This window comes from Chiloscyllium plagiosum, chromosome 15 (genome assembly GCF_004010195.1).
Source record: "Chiloscyllium plagiosum isolate BGI_BamShark_2017 chromosome 15, ASM401019v2, whole genome shotgun sequence".
Classification (NCBI taxonomy): Eukaryota; Metazoa; Chordata; class Chondrichthyes; order Orectolobiformes; family Hemiscylliidae; genus Chiloscyllium; species Chiloscyllium plagiosum.
In genome coordinates, this window is record NC_057724.1 from 71,510,152 (window position 1) to 71,520,726 (window position 10,575).

At 42.7% G+C, this 10,575-nt stretch overlaps 1 protein-coding gene across 3 annotated transcripts in view; it reads left to right on the top strand.

Moving 5' to 3' along the window:
• ids (iduronate 2-sulfatase) overlaps positions 1–9,636 on the top strand; it is a 22,541-nt gene extending 12,905 nt beyond the window's left edge. For 2 of the 3 annotated variants that reach the window (XM_043705167.1, XM_043705168.1), the window contains 5 exons: positions 2,058–2,258; positions 4,067–4,237; positions 5,374–5,500; positions 7,213–7,386; positions 9,034–9,636. In XM_043705167.1, the coding sequence (XP_043561102.1) occupies positions 2,058–2,258; positions 4,067–4,237; positions 5,374–5,500; positions 7,213–7,386; positions 9,034–9,497 (1,137 nt within the window). In that variant the 3' untranslated portion in view covers positions 9,498–9,636. Of the gene's footprint in view, positions 1–2,057; positions 2,259–4,066; positions 4,238–5,373; positions 5,501–7,212; positions 7,387–7,839; positions 8,135–9,033 lie in introns of those variants that run through there. The other variant, XM_043705169.1, reaches the window with a different exon arrangement.
• The last annotated feature ends 939 nt before the right edge of the window (positions 9,637–10,575 follow it).

Sequence of the window (10,575 nt, forward strand, 5' to 3'; positions counted from 1 at the left end):
TGCCCACCACCGAGGTCAGGCTCACCGGTCTATAGTTCCCTGGCTTGTCTTTACCATCCTTCTTAAACAGTGGCACCACACTAGCCAACCTCCAGTCTTCCATCACCTCACCTGTGACTATCGATGATACAAATATCTCAGCAAGAGGCCCAGCAATCACTTCTCTAGCTTCCCACAGGGTTCTCGGGTACACCTGATCAGGTCCTGGGGATTTATCCACCTTTAACCGTTTCACTACATCCAGCACTTCCTCCTCTGTAATCTGAACATTTTGCAAGATGTCACCATCTATTTCCCTACAGTCTATATCTTCCATATCCTTTTCCACAGTAAATATTGATGCAAAATATTCATTTAGCATTTTCTGTGGCTCCACACAAAGGCCGCCTTGCTGATCATTGAGGGACCCTATTCTCTCCCTAGTTACCCTTTTGTCCTTAAAATATTTGTAAAAACCCTTTGGTTTCTCCTTAATTGTATTTGCCAAAGCTATCTCATGTCCCCTTTTTGCCTTCCTAATTTCCCTCTTAAATATACTCCTACTTCCTTTCTACTCTTCTAAGGATTCACTCGATCTATCCTGTCTATACCTTACATATGCTTCCTTCTTTTTCTTAACCAAACCCTCAATTTCTTTAGTCATCCAGCATCCAGCATTTGAATCAATATTAATCAAGGCTTCCAAACCTGTGACCTCTGCCACCTGGAGGAAGTGTGCAGCAGATACATGGGAATAGCCAGCACCTCTAAGTCACACCACATCCCTGACTCTGACAATATTCCTACTACTCCCTAACTGAGGAAGTCTGAGCTTAGTTCTGTTACAGCAGAATGCTGACAAATCATAGGATCAGATAGTACAGATGAGTCTGTTTGGCCCATCAAATCTGTACCTCAAAAGCTACAGAAAATCTACATCAATCACATCCTTCCTATAGTTCAGTGACCAGAATTGCACACAGTGCTCCAGCTGTGGCCTTACCAAGGTCCTATACAGCTCCAGTGTAACCTTCTCGCTCTTTCTATGTCTCAACTGATAAAGGCAAGTGTCCTTTGTGCCTTTTTACATGTCCTATTAATCTCTCCTGCTACCTGATGAAGGGCTTATGTCCAAATGTCGATTGTCCTGCTCCTCGGGTGCTGCCAGACCTGCTGTGCTTTTCCAGCACCACACTCTCTACTCTGATCTCAGCATCTGCAGTACTCACTTACTCCTATTAATCTGTCCTGCCACCTTGGGATGGGCATGCACTCCAAGATCTCTCTCTTCCTCTGAGCTTTCTAATGTCTTACATTCATTGAGTGCTCTTAGTATTCCTTCAAGGGTCTAAGCTAGAATCCCAAGAGGCGGAAACAGATTTGGGTAGCACTGTCCTTGTTTCAGAGCAATGACTGTGTCGCCTCTTCCTCATCTGATTGTAATGCCCAGTGTTTAGTCAGCCTGAATAATTTCATCAGTGTGAGATAGATGAGGTTTGTTTTCCTGCTTTTGGGGGTTAACTGTTCTGTCCATTGCTTCCCTTGTCTAGGGAATGTGTGTATGTGTGTGCGTGTATCTGGCTGCCTTCAAGTATCACCAAACATTTAATTGGAATGAGTGGAGCTGTAACACATTTAACTAACACTAAAGGCTAGGGACTTTGTCCATATCCAGGTTCTACTGAAGAATTCAGTACAACTAACCATGGTGTGATTCATTTATTATACAAACAAACATCACACTGGAAGTTCAACACTGGACGCTCTGCAAATGACATATATTGTACTAAAGGGGTGGTTGGCTCAGCTGGCTGCAGTACAGTGCGATGCTAACAGCATGGGTTCAGTTCCTGTATCGGCTGAGCTTACCATGAAGAATTCTCCTTCTCAACACGTCCCTCTGCCTGAGGTGTGTGGTGACCGTCAGGTTAAACCAGCACCATCGCCTCTCTCTAATGACAGCGCAGTCCTGTGATCTGGCAAGGTTTTGGTGACTTTAGTACAGTGACAGACCATTGAAAAGATGAATGTGGGACATGAAGTGAACTTGGTTAACTGTGTGTGTTTCCTTCAGATAGGTTTGCAAAGGGCCAGATGGTCAAAAACATGCAAATTTAGTTTGCCCAGTGGATGTGGAGGAAATGCCAGAACACACGCTGCCTGATATACAGAGCACCGAAGAGGCAATCCGGTTGTTGAAAAAGTTGAAAGGCACAGAAAACCCTTTCCTTCTGGCTGTCGGTTACCATAAACCACACATTCCACTGAAGTATCCCCAGGTAACAATTCCATAATCTGTCACAATGTTTGGGAAATGTTTGTCATCTCTATCTGTGTCTGTGCACAGGCTTAGCACCACACAAATACAGCAGAGATTGCTGCATAAAATGTATCTAGCTCATGTCTTTAACATAACTCAGACTTAATGATCCTACTGGTAAAGAGGAACTGATCTTTTATGACTTCAGCCCTCCCAAAGCACGTTACAGCCAACAAGGTACTGATGGCATTTAGTACTGATGTAATGGAGGAAACACAGAACCAAAGTTACACACAGCAAATTTAATAATAAGATAATCTGTTTTAGTGAACACTTGACAGGATGCTGGAGAGAATTCCACCGCAGCTGCGGAATCAGGCTGGCCTCAGTTTTACCCCTTTTCTCTGACAATGCAGCACTCCATCGGCCATGAATTGAAATATCAACCTAGACTTTGTGCAAGTGAAAATGGTTGGCTGTTTCAATTACTGTAAACCTTTTTCCAAACAAATTATGTGACTTCAGCCTTACGCTAATTTTGTGTGAATTTGTCTTCTTTTAGCGTTATGTTCTCTCATTCTATATTGTTTCTGTAGACAGTAAACTGATGTGGAACAATAAGTGTGGCACTGTTGGCGGGTGCTGGCCATTTAGCTATGGGGCTGCTTTTGCCCAGGCTAGTGCTCAAATGTGTCACACATGTAAAATGTGGAGTCATCTGACCCAGTTCTGATCCCGCTGCTAGTAAATTATATATAAAGAACAAAGAAGAACAAAGATCATTTATAGCCCAGGAACAGGCCCTTCGGCCCTCCAGGCCTGAACAGATCCAAATCCACTGTCAAAACCTGTCGCTCATTTCCTAAGCATCTGTATCCCTATGTTCCCCAGCTACTCATGCATCTGTCCAGATGCACCTTAAATGAATCTACTGTGCCTGCCTCTACCACCTCTGCTGGCAACGCATTCCAGGTACCTACCACCCTCTGTGTAAAGTACTTCCCATGTGCACTCCCCCTTAAACGTTTCACTTCTCACTTTGAAAGCGTGATCTCTCGTTATTGAATCCTTCATCCTGGCAAAAAGCTTATCTGGATCTACTCTGTCTATACCCTTCATGATTTTGTAGACCTCAATCAGGTCCATCTCAATTGCCTTTTTTGCTAATGAAAACAAATCTAACCTATTAAGCCTCTCTTCATATATTCGAGACATCATAAGACCTCAAGAAATAGGGCCATTCAGCTCCTCAAGCCAGCTTTACCAATCGATTAAATCAAAGCTGATCTGATCTGGCTTGAAGTCCCTTTACTTTCCTGTTCCCTCATAAGTCTTGTCTCGCTTATCAATCAGACATCTGTATAAGTCAGCCTTGGATTTATTCAATGGCTCAGCTGTCTGAGAGTGAGAATTCCAAAGATGAATGACCTTCTGAGGACAGAAATTCCTCTTTTTCTCTGTCTTAAATGGAAGACTCTGGATTTTGAAACTGTGCCCCCTTGGTCGAGATTTACACGTGAGGGAAAATGAATGTGCTCAACCTTCCGTGAGATAGCCACCATCTAATGGTCTCAGTTGTAAGTGTGTTCAAAAAAGCTGTATTGACTTGAGGTCAGTTCAAAGAGTGAAGAAGAAACATCCTGAGCTTGAATCATTATCTCTGTTTGTGTTTCCACAATAATGCCAGATCTTTCTCCAGCACTTTCTGTTTCTATATTATAGGTGAGTGCTCAAGAAACGGTTTGCATTTTTAAAAGGCTTGAAGATTGCATTTTTTTGTCAGGATATTTTGGCAGAAATCTAAACTCGTGATTCTCTTCTGTTCAGGAATTTTTGAAATTGTATCCACGTGATAAAATACCCCTGGCACCTGATCCCAAAATCCCACCGAAACTACCCCCAGTGGCATATAATCCGTGGACTGATCTGAGAAAAAGAGATGATGTGATGGCTCTCAATTTAAGTTTTCCATATGGACCCATTCCTGATGACTTTCAAGTATGTGTTTAATCAGCTCTTAAAGGAAGCATTTATTTAATGAAAATAGCAGATGCTAAGCACAGCTTTCTTTGCACACGGTCAGCAAAATGGATTTGTAGCTACTGGAATTTTTGACTGGCATAGTGATGATGTACTCACGAGTTGCAGTAGGGATTTGGAAATATAATATGAAATACTGTCCTCCTTCTGTCTGTCTTGACCACTCCAATTCTTGGTTCGGACAAGTCTGGACGGTGGCAGCTTTTTGTTAATATTCTAGGCCTGGAGATGGAACTAATTTTTAGACCTTGCCAAAGTCTGCAGACATGAAAATCATGTTTAATATTTCTTGTGTCTCAATTTTTACTATACAGAATCAGGGTCTCAAGTCAAGCACAGAATCCCTATAGTGTGAACGCGGGCTATTTGGCCCATTGAGTCCACACTGACTCTCTCTCTCTCTCTCTCTCTTGTGTCTCAATTTTTACTATACAGAATCAGGGTCTCAAGTCAAGCACAGAATCCCTACAGTGTGAACGCGGGCTATTTGGCCCATTGAGTCCACACCGACTCTCTCTCTCTCTCTCTCTCTCTCGAGAGAGAGAGTACCCCACCCAGACCCACATACCCACCCTATCTTTAACCCTGCATTTCACATGGTTAATCCACCTCACCCGCACATTCTGGGCAATCTAGCATGGCCAATCCATCTACCCTGCACATCTTTGGACTGTGGGAGGAAATCAGAGCACCCGGAGGAAACTCAGGCAGACATAAGGAGAATGTATAACCTCCACACAGACAGTCGCCTGAGCCTGGAATCCGACCTGGGTCCCTGGTGCTATGAGGCAGCAGTGCTAACGACTGAGCCACCATCCCACCCCAGTACGCCTTGCATCTCAACGTTCAGGATATTGTTTGTCTCAGTTTTTGGTATGTCTTGTGTATGAATGTTTGATAAGAATTTTGAAGAATTGCACAACTCAGAAGGAGGTTGTTTGGTCTCATCCCTTCACTGATCTATGTTGTGGTGTTTGGGTGGCCCTCATGTCAGGGGATACTTCCATTGCACTGGCAGAGGGAAGGGGAGACGGCAATCTTGGTGGCAGTGGATCATAAGGCTGTGAGATTTGTATCCTTCCTCTCTCTCTCAGGTGTTGATTCGCCAGAGTTATTTCGCTGCAGTCTCCTACATGGACACTCAAGTGGGTCAACTGCTGAATGCACTGGATGAGCAGGAACTGGCCAATAACACAATCGTTATCTTCACTGCTGACCACGGTGAGCTCGAGATTTGTGTCTAGTTAGCTAATGGTTTTTGATGATACTCATCAGCTGTTTGACTGTTCTGAGGAGAAGCTGATCATTTTATTCATGTACTTATTGGCAAAGAGTGATCTTAGATGTTAGCAGTATTTCCAGATTCACCTGAACTCTGTGCTGTACACAGACTGGCCATGACTTGCTTAGTCGCTGCTATAACGAGCACTGTTAAACCTGTTAATAGAACAGAATCATGGAATCCCTACATGCGGAAGCAGGCCATTCGACCATTGAATCCATACCAACCATCAGAGCATTCCACCCAGACTCAACCCCATCCCTATAACCCTGTAATTTGCATGGCTAATCTACTTATCCTGCACACTATGGGCGATTTACCAAGGACAATCTCACTAAAATGTGCATTTGTTTTTGGACTGTGGGAGGAAACCCATGCACGTAGACACAGGGAGAAAGTCACCCCAGGCTGGAATTGAACCCAGGTCCTTGGCGCTGTGAGGCAGCAGTACTAACCACTGAGCCAGCATGCCACCCCATGTCAGAACAGGCAGATCAGACAAATAGTTTGACAAACACTAGTGATGATGGTGGTGATTGCAGGAATGAATGTACTTTATTTGGCACCTTGACAGTAGTACAATATCATACAGTAATTTGCAGAGGCATAACTCACCATCTTTAATCATCGTGCAGCTGGCTTCATTATGAACGAGATAAAATTGCTACCTGAAACAGAAGTTATTAGCATAATGTACCAAATGCTACAATCGAGCTATCAGATTGTTCTAAGAACTCAAATAGTTCATTCTGATCCTTTACAAAAGGAAATCTGCTCTCACCTTCCTGCCTAAGCTCATTGTATTCCCATTCACTCACTAACCTCCCTTCAAAAGCACCAACCAACCCCACTGCTCCGTGGCCAAACACTTTAACTCCCTCTCCCACTCCATGCACGTCTTGGGCCTCTTCCATTGCCAAACCCTAACCACCTGAAGTCTGCAGGAAGAATGCCTCATCTTCTGCATTGGGATCCTGCAACCACATGGGATCAATAGGGATTTCACGGTTTCCTCATTTTCCTTCCCCCCCCCCCACCTTATACCTTATCCCAGTCTGAAGCCTCCAACTCGGCTCTGCCCGCTTGACCTGTCCATCTTCCTTCCCACCTATCCACTCCACCCTCCTCTCTAACCTACCACCTTTCCACTACCTATCTTCATCTTCATCTACCTATCACATTCCTAGCCACCTTCCCCCAGCACCACCTCCCTCCCATTTATCTCTCAGCTCCCCGGTTTATAGTCCAACAGGTTTATTTGAAATCACAAGCTTTCGAAGCACTGCGCCTTTGTCAGGTGAAGTGAAGGGAAGCACTTCAGTCAAGCTTGTGTTTTCAAATAAACCTTTTGGACTGTAACCTGGTGTCATGTGACTTCTGACTTTCTCATGGATGACTAGTGGAGGGCAATAAATGCCCAATATTTGGGGAATTAATTTAAAAACGTGGTGTTTAACTATAATTCCACATTCATCATTGTTGCTGTTAAGTAGATCATTACTCCAAGGAACCTCAAAGTGAGTGCATGAGTGGAATGGGGAACTTGATGTTGATTTCTAAACTTGATATTCCTGATGAGATTACACATTTGATTTTCTTTCAGCTTTCTAGCATGGAATTTATTTAGACCCACTGTTTTGTTTGATTTTAGGTTGGTCACTAGGGGAACATGGTGAATGGGCTAAGTACAGCAATTTTGACGTAGCCACCCGAGTCCCTTTGATGTTTTACGTCCCAGGAAAGACTGCGGCTTTTCCCCATCCAGGTCAAAGGATGTTTCCTTTTATTAACTCCTTCACTGACAAAGTCAGGAGTCTGCCTCCAGGTAGGTTGTAGCATCCACTATAAAAGGCAGTATGTCTGAGAATGTGAAGGTTATGTCTGAAGGTGCTATCTTGCAGAAGGTAGAACTTGTTGCTTGTTCTGGAGTGATGTTGCTGTCCCCAATGTATTCTCGCATGCAGTTTTCAAATGTACTTTGCCAGAGAATATAAGCAACAAGATCAACATTCTGGAATTAAGTAAGAGAATGTAATACTATGCAAAAAGCTATAAACCGATAAACTTCATGTCTATAGGGGAGCAGATGGTGTGGCAATAATATCATAATTACAGTTGGTCTGGGAACATGGTTTCCCATTCAACCATGCAGATGGTGAAATTTGAATTCAGTCAAATCTGGAATTAAAAATAAAGCTAGTTTAATTGTGACTGTACATTATTGCTGATTATCATAAATGTCCATCTGGTTTGCTAACACCCTTATTCATGACTGCAGATCCTTGTATACATGATTGACCCTTCACTACCCTCTGAAGTGGACAAGATGGGCAAGCTGTGCAAGGGCGATTAGGAGCGGGTAACAAATACCAGCAATGCCCCACATCCCTTGGAAGAATAAAATAAATCTCTCACCACATTATATCTCACCATGTACTTTTTCATTACATTTCACATCTGACAAAAAGTAGTTTTGTCTCATATCTTAACATACTTGGATTGACTTATATTCAAGATAATCCAGTATGCTCCCAGTGCTGTTAGGGAGGGAGTTCCTGGCTGTTGACCCCATTCCCAGTGACAGAGTGGTGATTTAGCTCCAAGTCACGAATGCTGTGTGACTTGCAGAAGATGTCACAGAAACAAAGATAGAAATTGCTGGACTGCAGAGAAAGTTCTGAGAAAGGGTCACTCGACCTGAAACGTTAACTCTGATTTCTCTCCACAGACGCTGCTAGACCTGCTGAGCTTTTCTTTTAATTTCTATTTTGATTTCTGTTTTACAGCACCCGCAGTTCTTTTGGCTTTTGTTTAGGAGATTTCACAGTGTCTGCAACACTTGTCATTTCAGGTGATAGCAAGTGTGGCTATGGCAGATGCCTTTGAGGGAGCTGTGGTGAACTATAGAGGAATATTGTGGTAGATTGGAATGGTGCTGGAAAAGCACAGCAGGTCAGGCAGCATCCGAGGAGCAGGAAAATCGACGTTTCGGGCAAAAACCCTTCATCAGGAACACAGGCAAAGAGCCTGAAGGGTGGAGAGATATCTGCCTGAACTGCTGTGCTTTTCCAGCACCATTCTAATCTAGACTCTGGTTCCAGCATCTGCAGTCATTGCTTTTACCGAATATTGTGGTAGAAATTGGATCTGAAGCTCACCTTGATGTCAGGTTGGATTCTGAGATGGTGAATAGTTGAGCTGAGGCAGTGACTCACATGGGGAATGGAGTAAGTGATGATCTTATTGAATGGTGGAACAGGCTTAACGGATCAGATGGCCTACTCCTGCCCCTAGTTCTTACATTCTTATGAATTTTATTTTGACACTTGTGATGCAACAAACCACTTTATCCCCACATGGAAAAGATTGCTGATGTCTGGTCAGAAGTGATGTTGTCCTACGTCCCCATTACTCAGTTCCGTTCGGTTTTCTTTACAAAGTAGAATCATCAAGGGTTTAAATTTTCTTACAGGGTTGATGAGGGATGTCAATGTGGAATTGATGGACCTCTTCCCAACACTCTGTGAAATTCTCAATCTACCTCAGCCTCCAGTGTGCCCACCATCTTCCTTTCGTGTGGATCTGTGTACCGAGGGGAATAGTGTGGCTTATTATTTAATCCCCAATGCCTCAAGTCGGAACCGGCAACTGTTTGTCTACAGCCAGTATCCCCGGCCAGCGGACAAACCACAGATGAACTCTGACCTCCCTTTGCTGAAGGACATTCACATCATGGGATACTCTATCCGTTGTGATGGGTACAGGTACACAGAGTGGGTTGGTTATAATGCATCCACTTTCAGTGCCAATTTTAGTGCCATTCATGCTGGAGAGCTCTATCTACATAAAACAGACCCAGGAGAGGATAACAACTTGTACAACAACATTGCATTTGCTGAAGTGGTGCAGAAACTTTCTGCTTTGCTTAAGAAATGAGAATTTCCATTTATTTTCTCCACACATGATTTTGTATTATATTTTTATCGAGAATGACTTACCTAGACCTTAGAGCTGCCATGTTTGTTTTTTTGCCTGCTATACTTTATTTTAATAAAGAAACAGTTGGCATATAGTACTACTTTTAATTAGCTAATGTTTGCAGCCATCATTTTATGCCCTTGATTTATTTATTATCACGTGTTTTTTTTTTACAATTTTGGACAGTGTTGTCACTCTGTGGTGCCATCTTAAAACACAGAAAAAAAACCCAAAACATTGAATATAAAGGCAGAAAAATAAAGAAAATAAAGAAAAAGTGTTCAACAGGCTCTAATAGCTGCTCCTTTTTTGAGGTATTTTAGGTTTTGAGGGAATTTCCCCGAATTGCAGAAGCAGCAATTACTGTTTTTATATGCTGTTGCATTGATTTGGAACTTTGGAAAAAAAAAGTCAAAACAACAGCAGTTTTAAAAGGGAGAAGAGCAGACAAAGGAAGCACATGGTGAGGACAGCGCAGGAGAGAGAGAACCTGCACAATTACTGCCTTTGCTGTTTGACATCAGAGTGCATTTGGGAAAATGAACAAACAGTGAAATTCACAACTGAATTTGGAGGAACTGTTTGGATGAAGTCACAGCACAGAAACAGATAAGTGAATTGTTTTAAGTTTGGCCTACAGAAAGTCTGCAGTAGTGAGTATAGTGGATTCTTTCATGATTATATCATTTTTGAGATATGTCTGTTGATTAAACTCAAAATAAAAGTGATAACTATTAATTTGACCTGGGACAGTGTTTTGTAGAGGAATAAGACGGTATTATTTTCTGGGTCTGTAGATTGTGAAGGAGCAAAAATGGCCTTTAGTGGAGTGATATGCGCTTCTTGTCAGACATGGGAGTTTAAGGAGAGTTTACGGGTTACTGTGGATTATATCTGCCATAAATGCTATTGTTTGCGAATCCTGTCAGATCGAATGGATCAATTGGAGAGATAGTTGGAGGCAAAGAAGAATTTGCAACAGCAACAGTGTGTGATGGATGGCAGTTATAGGAAGGGGGAAAGTATCAGATATAGC